This window comes from Elaeis guineensis, chromosome 6 (genome assembly GCF_000442705.2).
Source record: "Elaeis guineensis isolate ETL-2024a chromosome 6, EG11, whole genome shotgun sequence".
Lineage (NCBI taxonomy): Eukaryota > Viridiplantae > Streptophyta > Magnoliopsida > Arecales > Arecaceae > Elaeis > Elaeis guineensis.
This window is the reverse complement of record NC_025998.2, coordinates 7,309,883-7,329,166: the sequence shown is the minus strand read 5'-3', so window position 1 is coordinate 7,329,166 and position 19,284 is coordinate 7,309,883. Positions and strand designations below refer to the sequence as shown.

The following is a 19,284-nucleotide window of genomic DNA, read 5'->3' as shown; positions in this document are numbered from 1 at the left end:
CCAACCAGGCTTGAAGTGGATGTACAGTTAGGGCTGAGATTGGATATTGATATATTTGTATCCATTAGATGCTAAATTTTGTATCTGTTTATGTTTTAAATAGATTTAGATATAAATCAGATGTTGACAATAGGAATATTAATCAGATTGTTAAATTTATCAATAAAATATGATTCTAGTTTTATTTATTATTAAAATAATATAAGTTTTTTGGTCTTGTAACTTTTTTATTATTTTTCTAAAAATAATGTAAAGGAAAAGAATATTATTATATTCACTTAATCACCTATAATCTTCAGTGGATACTAATAATTTTGTTTTTGATTAAAAGAACAGCCAAAAATGCAGTTCATCAAATTAAAGATTTCATTGTGTGAAAAAAAGATTAAAACATCTTGATTTTCTTTTTATTTCCTTTAGAGTCTACAAGAGGTGTACAAGACTAAATAGAATTATCAGTGTAACGAGAGATTTGGTTACTGACCTAATATTACCGTATCAAATCCATATTTGTTTTTCTTTAGTGGATACAATATGGATGAGGATATTAGCCAGATGCTATAATTATGGGTGGTTGAGAACAAGCCAAGCATAGCCTCAACGCGTTTAAGTGAATTGCGAGCTCATGCCGAGCTTAATTTAAGTTGCTCAAACTTGGCTCATATTAGCTCTGAACTGAGCTTTTACGGAGCAGGGGCAAGCCCTCCCTTATTTTTGCAGACCGATATGTTCAGGCTCAGCTCGTTTATGAGCCAAGATTGTTTTCTAAGCTGAGCTCAAATGGGCTGCTAATGAGCCAATCCGAAGCTGCACATGACCAACTCGCAATATGTGCAGGCATATTATATGGCTTGTATCTATATCGAAATAGATTTGAGTGTCGAAATGGTTGAATAATGTTGTCTAATTCATTAGAGGCCCAGAGATGCCTGATCATTCTTGCAAGAAGTATACTACAAGGCACCAGTCACTCTTAAAAACTTCCTGGGGTTTCCAGTGATGCAAGCATGCTAAGACTTGACTCAACCAACTTGCCGCATATTGCAGCATTTTTGGATGACCGAGCAGGGGCCGCCCTAGCTTTTGCTGTTCTTGCAAAACTATAACTGGGTGAAGTGGCACAAGTGTATTTCAAGTTATTAATTTTCCTAGAGAAGGTGATCTTTGGTATCCTGAAAATGATGGAATTGCGGGATCCAGGAACTTCTGATCTCTGTTCATCATCATTCCTGCAAGACCCGCACCCTCCTTAATTTATTAATTTTCACACGTTATCATTCATAAAATCTATGTGTATCCAAGTGATACAGGTCTTTGCTAGATTGCATGTATGGCAAACTTGCTGCTGTCTTGGATCTCATAGTTTCAGATATGTCTCGGCCAAAATTCTAAAAGTAGTTGATCTAGTAAAACCAAACCCGCGCTAGACCACAAAAAGTTCATCGGGAATCAACTGTGGGTGGAGAGGTCCACAGTCCATTACTGAAGATGGATAAAGAGAGAGCCAATAAGCTGAGGTTGTGGCTGCTTCAGAAGGATGTAAGGATTATCGACAAGGACAGGCAATATATATGCAGGATCGTGAGAACTTTAATTTTGCTTTAATGGTATTGCTACTATTTTGTTGAACCCCACAAGAAAAGGAGGGGAAGTCTAAATCTGGATAATTACCTACATCAGCAGATGCACTTGAATTGGTGATCAACCATGCAATTTATCAACTAATAGGTAAACAAAAAATTGTACTACTACATCAGATGGGTGAGTACCTTCCTTCACGAGGGGACATCAGATGGGTTAGTACCTTCCTTCACGAGGAGGCTTTGTTTTTAGGTCGCAATAGCTTGGGGCATATCTTGAACCGTGTTCGTATGCTTCCGATGATGTGATTTGCACATCCAGAAAAGCAGCACATTCACATTGTGCCATTGGATGATCGTGGATATACAACATGGCATTCAAGTCCATGCCAAGGAAAGCTTTGCATGCATGAAAGTATCAATATGTGCTAACTCCATAAAAATGTTGTAACGTGTGAGATTTTGTGGGATAACATTTTGATTTTTAGGCTAGCTGCGCTATTGATGCCGTCCAGCCATAAAAAAATAAAAATCTAGAGAAACCAACAAAACCGACTAGGAGCTGACTCCGATAAACAAAATAGAGAAAAACTGGACTTCTTCTCAATCCCCCCTAGAAGGTTGTAGGGCGACTTATCTTCATGGAACAACAAAAGAGAACAAAACAAATTTCCATCCAATTTGCCCAATTGGGTTGTCTCCACACGCACAGTTTTGAACCCAATCTCCATCAAACTTTCACGACGCACGAAGAGGATGACCTGACGAGCCTTGCACTCAAAATGTGAACGTATGAGCTTGCGTGTGCTAGCAGTATGATCTCTAATTGGAAGAAGTGGAAGATGTGACATGAGAGGTTTGGAGGCAGCCTCATCCCATTATCGAGATTCCTTTTGGATTGTTCTCTATGGGCGTGTGCACGGCACAGGGAGAAGCGTGTCGTGTGGCTCGCAAACAGCTAACCTCTCATGGCCACATGAATGCCTATAAATGCCATTCCAGCCCGCCCTCACAAACATATAGCGTGAGCAAAACCATCCGAGTTACAAACATTCCCTTTGGTTTCTTGCTTTGATCCTCCACCATGTCGACCTGTGGCAACTGCGACTGTGCTGACAAGAGCCAGTGTGTGTGAGTAGCCATCTCCTATAAGAAAATTGATATTTTTCATCTATTTAGGAGGCAGCTTATATAGACTAATAGTCATGGGCAAAATTTTGTTAATCGTAGATCCGTTTGGGTTCTCGTAGTATGATTACCTTGTCCTAGAACCTCTGTTTTGATACGTTATATGTTATGTTAGATAGCATTGGGTGCATGCTGACCGAGTTGGTAAAATATTTCACGCCGATACAAGAACTTGAATTAGATTCAATCCTCATCCAATATGAAAAAGAAAAGCTTCTACCCAAAATTAGAAATAAAGCAACCAAGAAATTGTGGCATATAGAGAATTGAAGGAGGAGCTTTTAGATTATAATCTATTATTTTTAAACTTACAACTTCATATTATCAGTGTTGTAGTCCAAAGTTCATAGCTCGGCATGTGAGGTATTGTCCGCTCCTATCTACGGCCTACGGTGTGGAAGCTGTATAGATCGTTTGGGTTTTATGATTTTACTCTTCAAAAAGCACCTCACGTGGGAAAGGATGATCCCTTTCTATATAAGTCAAAGTATCCCTTGAGTCACAATCAATGCAAGACTAATAATACCTTTCTTTCTACATCATAATAATCAGAAAATTTATGAGAATTCTATCAATTTCAGAATTTTTTTGAGTTTCAGATCTTTCACATCCAAAAGTTTGCTAGGTTCAGTTCAGATAAAATCTTCCTAAAGATCGTTTGGCTGGATTTTTTGTTTCTTTTTTTTATTTTTTGAAGAGAACTTTAGTGGGAATAACATAGCATATCTGCATATGTCCACTCACGTAAGATACGCTAAAATTTGGTGGAAGAACAGAAAGAAACCTTTCATTGGACGTGATAAATAGATTTTTCTTGTTAATTTTAGCATACTAATAAAGAAACTGACCTGAAATTTGCAGGAAGAAGGGAAACAGCTATGGCATCGAGATCATTGAGACCGAGAAGAGGTACAAATCTCTCTTTGCTTCAAGTAAATATATTAGACAAATTAAACTATAGCCCTATAGTTGAACCAATCCATATGGCAGGAGATATTTTGGTGGGGTAATGTTTCTATAATGTTTGACCCAAGTAATTGTGATCGTTGAAGTTCTCACATATTCCCCCCAAAAAAACCTAGGTCAAGAAATCCTGTGATCACACTTTTGTGCTCAAGTTTGGACCAGGTCAATCCATGAAACACTCTCATGGCTAACGCTTATTCCTCTCTTTCTTTCTTTCTTTTATTATTATTATTATTTTTTAAGAAAATGGGCTAACTTAGACCTTAAAGACTTATGGAAGGAAGCTCTAGTTTTCATCATTCATGTGCACAGATCCTAAAATAACGTTTGTTCCATGTCATATCTTTCAGCTATTCAGACAATGTCGTCAATGCCCCAGCTGCTGCTGAACCCGAGGGCAATTGCAAGTGCGGTGCTACCTGTGCTTGCGTGGATTGCCGCTGTGGCTAGTGAGCAACATCTCTCAGTACTATAGCAAATGAGAATAGAAAGAAGGATGCATGTAATATATATGCTTATGTTGGACTAAATAATTCGGATGTGCTTCTGTCATGGTGTGTTGTTATAAGGCTGGGAGGAAGCCAATATGTGGATTCCTCATCTAGTTCTGTATTAATTTCTATTATCTATATTCTATTAATGGACTGCTATTAGTATAATTTGGATTTGGCATTTTAATCATCCATGCATACTTTCTTTTTTTTTTTTTTTTTTGGTAGAACATCCATGCATACTTTGGTCTCGTTTAATTTGCTAGCTTTTCACCATTCGAGTTCAACGACCAGTATAAAATCAGGTATCGAGATAAGCATGGTATAAAATATGCAGTTCATAAGTAGCCTTTAGTAACAGCTTCTCTAGTGTTCTAAGACTGTGCTCACTTTAGAACATTCCTCTCTCTTTTTTTTCGGAGAAAAGGGAGAGCTGAAAAAACAGCTAGAGCTTAGCGTTCTGTTTGTTTTCCTTTGGTGCACTTATATGTTGCATCTCTTTGTAAAGATTAATATTAAAACATATTATGGTGTAAAAGGAAGGACATCATTAATTTTATATTAATTATGAGTCAAGAAGGACTTTGCCTTATATAGAGAAGGATCATCTCATATGATGTATCTTTGGGTTTGAAATCTAGAAGAGCAAAATCATGACACCCATGGATCAGAATAGATAATGCCTTATATACCGAGTCATGAGCCATTAGCCATAACAAGACCAAAAAAAAACTTTGCATGAAGACCGTACATTGGCGCAAAGAACTGGAACGGCAAAATTGTCTCTTTGCCTAGCAAGCCTTGTTGCCAATGCCTCGTGACCTATAGCAAGACATACAATTCTTTGTCATATGCTGGACAATTTAATTACAACCCCAAGAACACTAAATGATATGCTATGGTTTCCCAACCTGTACAAGGATTACTCCCGGAGCATACCCTCATGCATTGTCCTTGATTTTCAAATATTTCTGCAAATTGGGCGATGTTAGAATTGATGCTTTGCAGATCATCCTGTTCAGAAGCTGAAAAGCGCCTCCATATTTCTTTGACCATTCAAATTCCCCACCCCACCCCCTCTTTTTTTTTTTTTCCCGTCAAACCACGTAAGGGTGTTTCAATCACTACGAAATGACTAATAAATGTTCTGGTTCAATTTTAGCTCCCATGGAGCTCCGCCCCTCAGTTACTGCTTTGAATGTAGGTCAATTTTTTATAATTCTCATCTTTTTGGGATCAATTTTTAACTCATCTCTACCAACCATGAAATCTAGGTACAGCAAAGACAGTTCAACTTCGACTCAACTGGGGAGAAGGAAAAAAAAAAAAATCAAAATTATTTTATCAATATCATAAAAGAAAATCTTAGATCTAGATTACTCCTTTCCTCCCAGTTTCCCATTTCTCCCTCACCTCGTCATGTCCTGCTCCTCATAGTTCAGTCATTTGAAGCCCAATTTGTAGTAGTTTTTTTTTCTGTTTCGTATTCAAATAGCGCAACAAGTTTCTCGAAAAATTGCACTGATTTCCTAGTTCGATTTTCCAGGAAACTCCGACTTCTGAGTAGGAAACAGGTTTCCAGCAACTATATCAGTGAATGATTGGTTGCTTGGCACCTCATTAAATAAAACAATGCCTTCCAAGCTGAGTAGAGGGAAACACCTGCGGCAGAATATCGAACTCGACCAAAACAGCCATATCCTACTCAGTATTCTGTGCGCCATAAAATTGGCAAGAAACTGGCATAAAATGAGGAAGATTCAACCTATTCACTAGCCCTTACTTTTTCACAGTATCTTTATCTAATTTTTATTATGAGATTCCCATCAATCTCGAAACAAGTGAGTGGAAACAAGACTAATCACTCTGGATGCTAGCGTTGTTCATATTGAACTTCGGTTAGTTCTCAAAAAACAAAAAAAAAAAAAATTGCGTGCCTAAGTATTGCGATAGAAAAAAGCCAACAAGACATAGGGAAGCTGTCCCTTTGATCAAATAACAGAAGGCAGATTGGTTCTTCGGGGAAAGCACTAGCAGCTCGAATGCAATTTATTTTAAATTATTTATTTACAACAAAAATGAATGCCTATCAATAATTTCTGACAAAAAATAGGGCCTTTTGTTCTCCATGAATAGAGCCTGTTACTAAGCAATTGTCCAAATACTGTGTCCCTGCAATGAATAATGTTGGAACTCGGGGAAAAAATTGACACAATTTAGATTAAGTTGTTCTCTCTCACTGTTGCACCTCTCAGGCGGTGACGCCTTGAACCTGATCTCCTGTCCCTCCCACGCCTCATGGGCAGTTTCCTGGATGGAGGAATTTTCGCAAGCCCAGCAAGAACATTACGTGGAATTGAATTTCCAGGTGATTCATGAATCACCACAAGGGCCGGTTGACGGCTTAAAGAAGCTAGTCTTTGTTCTAGCAAGTCTCTGTGGTATGCCTGCAATGACATCCATGAGAAATGTGTTAGACCAAAAATTTAACTTTCCCCAAATCCACAGAAAATGTAGTATGCGGAAAAAATTTAAAGATGTTTTCCCGAGAGCAAGTAGAATAACATGCACAACTTCACATGTGCAGAATAGCATTTCATCTCTACAGTCACACAAACCTCTTGATGTTGAGGATCATAAAATAACATGACAGAGTATATTTTCATCTCTTTGGAAAACCATCTTATAGCAACAATCCAATGAAATATGGACATATAAAAATAAAAACTACCTGAACAACTAAGTTGCACCTTTCACAGTCCATAAACATGTTAATACTCCATTTACTCTAGACATAATTTTGTCCATTACAGTACATGTCTTTTAAAACTTCTGGAAGACAATCATCTAGTGACAATCCTACGAAATATTGACGAATAAAGAATGAAATACCTGAACAACAAAGTTGCGCCTTTCACAGTCCATAAACATGTTGATACCCCAGTTTACTTTAGACATAATTTTGTCCCTTACGGTACTGAAACTTAGTTGGTCTCTAGAGGTAAAACGATCAACTTCATTAAACCACAGACAGGTGAAGAGATTGGTGATTGGAATATGTTCTCTGATGATCACACAGCCTTCAGGGACATCTGCAGATGACAAAAATCACATGCACGAAATTTCAGCCTTTACTGGGGAAATGTATTGAAGAAAAAGCAAAATTCAGCACTGACCGCTTGTAATAGGAAGCTTAGCTGGGGAATAATGCATCAAACCCTCCCTCATATAAAACTCAACTTGGAAATCAATTGAGGCATTATCATACTTTCCCGCAGCTTTATTAGCCTCTGCTTCCTCAAAAACATCAAACCGTCTGTAGTGCCTGGAGATTGCAAAAGTGGCATTCTTCCGCCACAAAAATCTGAAAGAAATAAGAGATAAACTTTTAAGAAGTTAAGATAATGAGATTAGTCGAGATGCCCAAATGTTGATGCTGAACTTAACATCATTTGCCAGCTAGCACATAAATATGAGCTAAATTGCACGTTATTATATGACTAGTTATCAAAGAATGATATCCTTACTACATCAAAGATCTCTCCTTCCAAGTTTCCTGTACTAAGTTCACTAAGCTATGCAAGTACCACCAACCTATATTTACAATGAAATTCTAAAGAAATCTGCATTACTGGTAACATATTGTCAAAATCGAAATGACATCCAACAACAGAAAACTGATAAAACCACGCATGGACAAGCACGCACGCATGCAGATATGTATGCATGCATGCATGCATGCATGCATGTTTCATATGTACTACATACATAACAGGGGGTGTGTGAGTGTGCATGTGCATGTGCATGTGGTGCACGTGTCTACCTAGGAAGAAACAATTCAATGCTGCAAAAGAACGGTCCAAAATCATCATATACACTATTTAGTAATATACATATATGCACACATACCCTATCTGCATGCATGCACGCATGCATGTTTCATATGTACTACATACATAACTGGGGGTGTGTGAGTGTGCATGTGCATGTGGTGCACGTGTCTACCTAGGAAGAAACAATTCAATGCTGCAAAAGAACGGTCCAAAATCATCATATACACTATTTAGTAATATACATATACACACACACACCCTATCAAAAGACTTGGTGGTAATACTCTCTCCTAGGTGAACAGAGCAAATGCAAGTGAGTTCCAACAGAAACACAGATGACAATAATTTCATTCTAAGTTTTAAGCAAACAAAAGTAGCAAGATGAAATCTTCAAAAGGAAAAATCTGAATTAGTCAGTTGCTGAGAAATTCCAGGATTCAAATACGAAGAACTAACTTTGTGAACCGGCAAACCTACGGCCATATATCTTCTGTATGTAATTCATTCTTCCTAGTGTAACTGTTTGAGATGCTTCCAAATGCTGTTATCTAAGGGCAGACCTCAGACCTTATCCAATGAATCATGGTTCAGAAAGTTCTGAGGTAGGAAATGCATTCAATAATAAACATATTAAATGTGCAGATTCTAATGAATTATAGAGATCGAAAGCAATAGTAACTTCAGTTCTGCTATTTCATACTTTCCACTTTCCAACCTTTAACGACAATATAAAAGTATTTGGAGCTAAAGGTCAAGTTACCAGTGAAAATAAATGTTTTATGTTATCATTTATTGCTTCCTGTAAATTCTTCAAAATAGGGAGATTTTATAATTTTTGATGTTAAGATGAGGGGGAAAACCAACATTTAAGTTTCTAGAAATGTAATACATAAAGATTCAAAGATGACATAACAAGCATATTGCTCATGGCATTTTACCTTGCCTTAATAGAAGTGTACGGTCTAAAAAAAATTCCAAGATGAATAAAAGAACTCAAAGCCTCAGAATGCAGACATACATACATACATATATATGTATGTATACACATACATACATACATGTGTATACACATACATACATACATATGTGTATAAAAAAAAAATCAAGATGAATAGAAGTAGGTATGCATGTATGTATGTATACATACATTATATATGTATATATATTAGATGAATAAAAAAAAAATTCAGATGAATAGATGTATGTATGTATGTATATGCTCATGTTACATAAGTTGCAGATATGATGGTCTAGTAGCTCAAATATGTTATAACTCATTAATTACAGTTTATAGTTATTATTGCTTGCAAGCAAAAATGTTGTACCAGAACTAGCATGATAGCTACACTCAATGAAATTAATATTCATTCACAAGAATTTTCAAGAGGCATGCTTGTTCAACTTGCCTTCAAGGGCCATATAATAGATTTACATACGATGTCATATTATATTTATTACTGAAGGCTGCCAACTGAGTCCCTTCCAGAACCTTCTAGCTTTACTATAAATTGATTGATGCATGCGAATTATATGGATAAGCAGCTAAGCCTTCAATATGAATTATACCTCTCAAGAATTTGATAGGGATCCACAACAAGCTCGAGTTTTCCATCAATCCAAAGAGAAAACCGTGCATTAGGGAAAAGTCTATGAAGCAGTAGTTTCGGAACCTGCCCAAAGTCTTATTGTCAGAAACCATCTAAATAACTACTTTACAAAACATGAATTAAGAAAACAGCAAACCACTGAAAGAAGATTATCTTGCAAAAAATCTACACAGCATAGTTTCCTAGTGTTTGATTATAAAACAACACATTGCATCCGCAAATGGATGATTGTTGCAGGGGGAGGAGAAGAAAGAAAGCCTAGTGATATAATCTTTGTGAATATCAAGAACAAACAATATGCAGCAGAAAAGAAGGCTGGGCAGATGAAGCAATTCTGAAACCCCTATAATCAGTCAAATCCATTTTACTAGTTTTGATTACTAGATTTATTTTTGCGACACTTCTAACTGTGTCAAGTTCCAAACCTGGTCCAAAGTTCAAAAGTAGAATCAATCAACAAAAGATACAGCTGCAGCATAGTACATGGAAAGGTAAGCCTAGGCTAGGCAAGCCACCCTTAGTCATAGAAAATCAGATAAAAACCAGTAATTGAAGTCAACACTATGACTATTGATGCTAATTCAAAAAATTTCTGAACCTCTTATATATTTGGATGAAAGCCCTAGAAATAATCCATGTTATCTAAATCTTTTAAACTAAATGAGTAACCTTTATCCCATACTCACAAGTATGTTTCATTTCCCTAGGGGTATGAGAAAGCATTCATCAAATGCATATTCACTTCTTGGTTACGTGCAAGAGTTGAAAGAATAATTGGGACCTCGTGGGCGATCCACATAACCCTATTGAACTTCATTGCTAAAACTAGATCATCTTTATAAGGTGACCCTTGGCTTGGCAAGCACCCTTAAAGTCATAGAAAATCAGATAAAAACCAGAAATTGAAGTCAACACTATGACTATTGATGCTAGTTCAAAAAAATTCTGAACTTATATGTCCGAATGAGAACCTAGAAAACAAAATTCAAGTTATCTAAATCTTTTTAACTAAATGAATAACCTTTATCCCACACTGATAAGTGTTTTCATGCCCCTAGAGGGATAAGATTGCATTCATCAAATGCATATTCACTTCTTTGGTGTGTGCGAGGGTTGAAAGGATAATTGGGAGTGAGCCACATAAGCCTAGTGAACTTCATTGCTAAAACTAGATCACCTTTATAATAGAGAGGTGATAAGCTAAATAATTTCATTGGATCACATGGATCAGAGAATTTCTGAGGGCAAGGGAAAAGATGGCTGATGGGCTCAAGGATGCTAAAACTGTAAAACACCTATGGGCTTTCAGGACTCTCTTTTTTCAGTGTTTTTTTTTTTTTTTTTGTAGAATTTTTTTTTTCAGTGTTTTCTTTCTGATATTTGGGTTGGTTTTTTAATTTCTTTAAAGCTTGTGGAGCTTTCAAGGAAACTCCCATTTTGGGTGCTCCAAATTTTAGGAACTTCCAAGCTTGCTAATACTCATAGGCAATATGCTCTGCTACCGTTCAATCTAAATTACATTTAAACTTGCTAGTTTGAGACTCTTTTTTAATTTGCATCAATTAGAATACTCTATTTAAAATCATCATCTACCAACTCCTGGTATAATTTCTTTTATGTGATAGACTAGATTGAAACACTTTATGGCCACTTCGTGGCATTTTGAAACAGTCATAATAGGACTTGTCAAAACTATACTTGTTGTTGCTTCTCTTCTAAGCATTAAACAGAGCTTGTCTTTCTTTGCCGTTGACCACTGAGATTTCCTGTTACCAATTAAATATACAAACAAAAACTAAAACCCTGCTGCAAACAACATGTATAACAAGTGTATCCAGAAGAAAATTGAGAAAATTAGCCTCCAAGTTAAAATACATATTGTGTAACAATAAGATTAGATAGGGTCATTTGACATATACAAATGAAGGTGGAAGAATAAGCTATGACCCTTACCAAGATTTTTTAAATGGCGAAATATTCACTACATGTTAAACACATTAATAGTCTTCAAATCCAAAATTTGAATATAAGAACTTCAAACCATCCTAGAAGAACAATCCTAGTCCTAAGAATAGATATCAAAGTGATATTACATCAGAAAAGGCAAAGCGGAATGTGAGAATGCAAAAGCAAGTAATGATATATTCAGAATCTAACTGTATTATGTCAATTCAACACATGCTTCATCTTTTGCATGCTTATTGGAACAAAGTGATAAACAAGTTTAATGCTGTCCCTCTAACCAACTTTATGAAACTTTACTCTCCAAATGTTCCCATGCAGTCAATGCAGGCACTTTTAAGTGATGACATCCACCCAAATTTTTATAGGTTCACCTCCGCAATCCAACCAGGCAACTATGAGCACCCCTCACTATGACTAAACAAGGCAATATCGACCAGCTTTCTACTGCATTATCCACTAACAGATAAAACCAGAGTTTTGATTAGCATGCTTACTCTCTGTCCTAGCTTTAACATTGGTCCACCCAAAATTTATCCACTAGTTCTCTTCTCTTCCAACCTCATCTTGTGTGCATCACCATCATCATATGTAGTAAACTATGCAACATTCTCAGCTTTATTACTATCTCATAGAGTTTTTCTTTCTTGAAAAGGTTTAGCTTTTCTGGTCTATTGACAGTATATTGACTATATTTGGTCTAAAATCGGCTTGTCCTTCATTCAATTAGACCAAGCCAAACAATTCTCAACCAAAAGCATTATATTATCAAGAAACATGCATGCACCAGTCCCAGGTCAGCATGGTACATATACTATAAGATGATACCATTTGGAGCACATTGTTGAGAAAAATACAGTGCATCAACTTTATTTTTTAATTACTTCCTAGTGTAAACAAGATGTCTTTTCAGAATTCAAATACAAATGCGTATTGTTAACTCAAACTAGATACACTATATACGATAACTAAGTTTATAAACTATCTGACATTTTCATTTAATTGTTTGTAGAAAAACAATAATCATAGGTTACATGAAAATGCAATGTGTTTAAGGGATATCAATAATCCATAAAATGACAAAGCAGGGACAAGAGCATTAAAGCAATTTCATATCTATTAAGTTATTAGAGGGAAAACTTATTTGTGGCACCAAATTATTTCAATCCAAATTTTACTCACATACAGATAAATCCTTAAAAATATGTTTCTTCACTGTATTTCATTGAATTTATGGGAAAAAGCCAAGCAGAAACCCATGTTCACCTCTCAGAATCTTGGAACTTGATTTTGTACTATTATTTTTTGCCACTGCACATGTGAAGCCTTCTTAGTTTTCAAAATGACTATGTGGGAGTTTAAGCAAAGATGCGAAATGGAACCTTCAACAAAGCAGGAGCGAGATGTAGTTCATAGAGTTGGGCATTATAAAAGTTCAGTCCAGAACGGTACCATCCCATTTCATATGAACCACAACAACATTTTATGACATGAGAAGGACTGACATCCACCAACTCAACAAGAACCCTGGATATCATTTTAGCCACCTTGCAGCATGACGTGTTGCACAACATAGTAATACCAGGTGGCACATGAAGCCTAGCTCAAATGTTTATGATTTTTGTCACAATTAGTGAGGTTACTCTCTGAACCAGTCATCCACTAATTTATAGTGTAGAGTGATCTAAAACCAAAAGAATGTTTACCACCAACACCTGTGCCTCTTTATTAAGATGATAACAAATAATGGGATTTGCAAAAAAGTTCGAATCAAAGGACTGGCCAGCGTAGAAATCTCTTGTATGATATCTTGATGAGGAAGTATAATCATACATCAATAACATATAATTCGATCCTAACAAGTCAAAAAGATAAGATGAACAATGTTACAAACCAAAAAGATTTACAATCAATTTGAACTTTGAAGTGTCTGAATCTTAATGTGACTGAAGGTAAAAGAAATTAATGACATGATGTCCATATCTTATTAATATTCCAGACTACCTAGGATAGTGCTTGAATCTTCCGTTGGCTTAAGATAATTAACCAAGGTTGTTGGCGATAATCAAAACCATTAGGATAGAATTACAGCCTTTCTTTTTTTAGAGAGAGAGAGAGAGAGAGCGTTGGGGGGAGGGGGGCTTATAGCCATCTTCAGTACCATGCCATTTGCTTTTCCTTCACCTTAACAATGCCCAAATATTCTATTGCCATAACATATAAGAGGAACATAACAGCAATCATCAAACGTGCATGAAATCATGGACAGATCTTACCTTTCATGACCCATCAGCAAAACCATAATTCTGTGGCCATATCACCTCAGGAGTTGTATTTATAGGGCAGAAAATTCTTAATGAGCCAAAATAAAATGGTGAAGAAAAAATCCAACAACTAGCTAAGCCATAATAGGTCTTTAGCCTCCTCACAATCTCCTCTATCTCGCTTAGATAGCATGTACAAGTTTTCATGGTGACAAACTTACAAATTCATGGCCTCCACAATGTTATCATTGGTGAGGCATTAAGGTTTCTTCCAATGGCCCCAAGTCTCTCTTCAACGATTCTTCCTTATTTTTGTTCAGTCCTTTCAGCCAATCAATCCCCACATCAAAAAATATTACCAGAAAAATAATCTTCTTGCACAAGTTTTAACTTTAAATTTCTTTGACACAACATAGGCCAAAAATACAGATTCATTTCGCATCTTTTACAGTCACAAGGACCAGACCAACTCTTACCAAATGACTTCAATACAGGACTTTTGATGATGACCAACTCATTACAGAAGAATCTTTTGATAGACAAGGCACACCATTAGTAGGCTACCTGAAAGAGTTGCCTGTTTCTCTCAAACATATTTAAACATCAGTAAAGATGTGCTTGAAAGAAATAAACATTGTGCATTAATGGTATCTTTGAAAATGAGGCCCTCTACCATATAGTGTTTTTACTACCTGTGATTAAGATTTAGGCCCTTCAGAATGCCTATATATTTGTTTCTCAGTTTCCAGGGCTCATGAACCTTTTACAACTTCGTTTCTCTCATTTTTGCTCTCATTATATTACTAACATATGATATATAAAACTCTCAGAACAGAAAATATCAACTTAACCCTAATCATGTATAAGACTACAGAAAATCATTTTCAAAATACTGAAAAATGAAATCTAGTATTATACAATTAATTTCAACCAATAAATGAGCAAACTTTTTCACCCAAATTCTAGGGAACCATTAAACTGTGCCAAAAGTAGGCTGATGATCACTGCAACTTATAGTTTAAAATCTAAAAAGCAAAAAATATAGAGTAAAGGGCACCTTTCCATTACGCCTTGCATCGACATAAGGAAGGTTTCGAACTACCACCACTCTCCATAACCCAACTCTCTGAATGCTGTCCAGGTTAGTGGTGTTCTTTATGTAGTATTCTGTTTCCTTGTCCACAAACATATAAAAGCATGCATTTCTCTTTGCATATTCACTAATGTTTCTTGGTTGTTGCATTACATCATAATTTCCTGGTCAACCATGTAGAAGTGAGATTCCATTTAGTTGGATGAACAAAAGTCAGAGGTGAAAAAACTAAAGGAAAAAAGAAACGAGCAGTAACAGGTACTACAGTGCAGATACCAAAAATAGCAGAGGCAACGACGACGCCACGGCATTGCTCCATCTCAAGAAGATCTGCATCATCTATGTCAAACCCAGTCCCTTGACCTGGTTTCTTTCCTCGAACAAATCTGACCATAACGAAAGATGTTGACTGAGATGCTGACATCAGCTAAAAAAATGTTCAATTCATTGATGCAGTTATATACATTTATTGAAAGTAAAAGTTACCAACAGCAACAAGTTTGACTTAACCATACCCACAATGCACAATCATCGACTCTCTAATATCAAAAGATTCATTTCTCTGCTGCAGAGATGGATGTCCTCCAAATATAGAACCTCCATTTGTCTTATTCACTGTTAAAGTTTCTTCAGAAACATAAGTTAAGTTCTTAAGGACAGGTGATACTGATGGGGAAGCTGGCATAAAGGTCATGGCCTGCTCTACAGGGATATAGCACACAGGACATGCTACAGAAAAAAAAAAAAAGAAAAAATAATGAAACCCTCAGTTCCATGCTAAAATTATATAAGGGAGAAATGAATTAAAAGTTTGATATCCAAATATTTAATCAAATCAAACTTACGTCGTGGGCCAGTGCGTTTCCTATCAGTTGGTGGGGGGAAAAGGAGAAATTTTCACAAGGATGGTGTATAAAAATTGTTCTCCGAGGAAGTACTGGAACAGGAGGCTGGGTTTCACTATCACCACTTGCAGACTGTTGGTTTGGAATTGCTGTTATCTCTGTATTATTCTCTTTTACAGGAGTGAATGGAGGTGTGAAATTACGCAATGCTGTCCCACCAGTTCTTTTAAGACCGCGAACATGATATGAAGAGCCCAAGTTAGTTTGAAGACCTTCTGATGCATCTTCATCTGAAACAGGCAACAACAGACAAGATTACATACTAAGATAACTGCCAGCAGAATATTTCATGGCTTATCAAATAGAAAAGATGAGGATTAAACACTTCAGCTCTGATGCAGTAATGTTCGGAGTCTTCGGACTAATGCATAGGCAGAGACATTTGAATATAACTAGTCACACTTGGCAGCTTATCCAGAGATAATTTTGAATTTTGACAACCGACTCAAGAAGCCAAACCCAGGCAATTTAATAATTTCTTTATCCTAAATGTTTGTCCATGCTTCTGATGTCCAGAGAACCTTGTTTGACAATCTACAGGGATCAAGTAGCCAAACCCAGGCAATTTAATAATTTCTTTATCCTAAACTTCCATCCATACTTCTGATGTCCAGGGAACCTTAAATTAGGATTCACAGTAACATTGTGGGTGGCAACCATAACCACAAGCAACTTCGAATTATGGGCAATAAGTGGTTACAGAGTTATCGTGGACTGCTCCCAGAAGACACCAATAAATGAAGATGATCATTTTCATCAGCTCTGGCCCCAACGCAACTTTGTGACATCCTCCTCTCTGACTCCAATGGATGTGTTTACTCTAGACGCCTGGTGTACATATATCCGCCCCCCACGCCGCACCCCACCCCCCCACCCCCACCACCAGGAAAGCAAAAAAAAAAAGGATTGAAGAAGAAAGAAAAGAGATGAAGGATGATCATTGATGTTCTTTAAAATCTGGGGTCTTGAAAGAGCAATATATAACCTAACAAGCAAGGAAGTCAATAAGAATCAAAACATAATCCGTCAACATCCAGGAACCATAACATGAAACCTTTGAAAATTGGTATAGCAGAAAATTTCACTCAGAACTGCACGAAAATTTTAAAAAAACACGAATTAACTGCTTGCGCCAACATTTATACTGGCAGATACGTACAGAGAAATCCCGCCTAACAATCATCTACTTGCAGAACAGTAAACTGGTTAAAGAGAGGTGGAAGACGAAAGAAAGGTCAGACCTTTACTCATAGCAGAGATGAACGACAGAACGACTGCAGCTGAAGCGACGAGCAAAAGCAGCATCCCAATCTTCCTTCTGCCGGCGAGTTTGCAGATCCATGGCAGGAACCTCTCCTTCTCTCTCGAGCTCTGAAGGAGCATCTTCGGCGGCTTGCGGACGGAGACGGAGCAAGATGTTGACTGAATCGGCAATGTGGCACCGTTGTGCAGCTGCGATTGCAATGATCCATAACTCCCCGAGTTTCGAAGACCCAATGACCCTCCAGTCATTGTCCCTCCCGCACCACGGACCTCCCCCTCATCTCCCCGCTCCCTTCAAAATCCGTCTCATCCAACGTACAATGATCAAAAGAACCACCCAAAAAAGGACGAAAAAGAACAACGACTCAAAACCCTACAATTCCGCCCTTTCCATCCAATGCCATGGATCCAAACCTAACAAAAAGAGAAGATCTACATCCCCCGGTCGACTTCAACCAGAATTCAAGATCCCGAACCGATTCAAAGCCAGCTCGGAACAACCCCACCAGTTCTACTTGTTGGAATCGGCGATCCAAGCCCAAGAACAAGTGCAACCATGCAAATCCCGCAGAATCTCCTCAAATCTAGAACCAAGATAGCTTTCTCCCCAAAATGGAAACCTTTTACAGATCCGACCTTCGCTAATGCGCTTCGGACACCAAGAAATCCAACTTTGGTCTACAAAGAACTCCGCGAATATTCAAGGAGGAAGGAGGATCTTTTCTTGGATTCGGAGAAGGGATCGAGCCGAAGCGATCACTGGCGGGGGATCTTCGGGGTGTTCGTGCTGTCGTCGGTGGATTTCCAGGGCTAGGGTTGGGGATTAGGGTTTCCACGGGACTCGCCGATCCGTCCGCCTTCGAGTGCGGGCTTCGGCATCGAACATGGGGAATTCTTGCAGTAGATATATACGAGAGAGATTGGGAGGAGAGCGGTGAGGAAATTTATGCTTGATTACCGCTAATTATACTTTAGGAATGATTAGTTGGGATTATGAACTTTATAGCGTCACTCACGCTTTATGGAAAATCGACTACATTGACCGGCGGTATTCGGGTGATGATACGTGACTGTTGGATCGTTGGATGGCGTTTGACCGGCTATAGCCGGTCGCTGTAGGATGGTTATTGGTTAATAACAAGGCTGCAAGAATGAGGGTGTTATTATTATTATTATTATTATTATTATTATTATTATTATTATTATTTGTATTAACGGCTGGTTGTATTAGTTTAGTACGGACATAATCTAAAAAATTAGAATATAATATATCATGCAGTATTTTTGGACAATCATCATCTTAACGCTAAGTTCGGTCTTTAGTATGGTCGGTCACGAAGAAGACAATCCAATCCGCAGCATTATTCACTTTCCAAAAATATGTCGAACAGCTATCACAGTGGAATGATTTAAAATCCCTCATATATCATGGAGCAGCGAATAAATATCGGGTTGCCTCATCTTATCACATATCCAGCTAATGATCATGGTAAACTCGTTCTCAATGAAGATCCTCTCAACTTGCAGCTCCTGATATGTGTAGATAATACCAGTCCAAACGATATGAAGCTCCACATTAGAGATCGATTGCTCAAAAAGGGATGAGTCCCCAGTAGCCGCATTCGAGTCTCGGATGACGTAGCCTACACCATCTCTGCTATCCCTCACACTGCCATCAAACTTGACCTTGACAAACTCCAAGATTGGGGGCTCTCAAGAAATCAAAAGAATCCTCCGAGTCGCTGTATGAGCAGCAAGGAAGTCCGAAGAACTCAAAGTGACAAGGGACTGGCCAACGACATCAAAATAGCTATACTCCTCAGTAAAGTAGCGGCTTTCTTCAACATCCGATGTATAGGAACCACCTCAGCATTAAAGATCAAGTTATTCCTACACAACCAAATCTGATACGCGATGTATGCCATCATATCACCCAAAAGTTGGCCCTCAGATGTACTCCGACAAATCGTATCCAAGAAGAAGAGGAACCAGAATCCACTGGTTGTCCCCCAAGGCTGGCCACCCACCATCCCCCAAATCAAACATGCTCTTGAACACCGAAGCAGGGCATGCTCTGTCGACTCCTCTTCCAACTCGCAGATTAGGCAAGTAATTAGAAGCTTCATACTTTT

The 19,284-nt window shown here is 37.6% G+C and overlaps 1 protein-coding gene across 1 annotated transcript; it reads right to left on the bottom strand.

Moving 5' to 3' along the window:
- Nucleotides 1-6,239: 6,239 nt before the first annotated feature.
- LOC105047426 (probable hexosyltransferase MUCI70) lies at nt 6,240-17,617 on the bottom strand. The gene is given in 10 exon segments (XM_010926340.4): nt 6,240-6,672; nt 7,118-7,317; nt 7,402-7,589; nt 9,625-9,728; nt 14,949-15,148; nt 15,261-15,370; nt 15,500-15,713; nt 15,830-15,866; nt 15,869-16,119; nt 17,131-17,617. Coding segments are annotated over 10 exon segments (1,806 nt in total). The 5' UTR covers nt 17,402-17,617; the 3' UTR covers nt 6,240-6,441.
- Nucleotides 17,618-19,284: the final 1,667 nt, after the last annotated feature.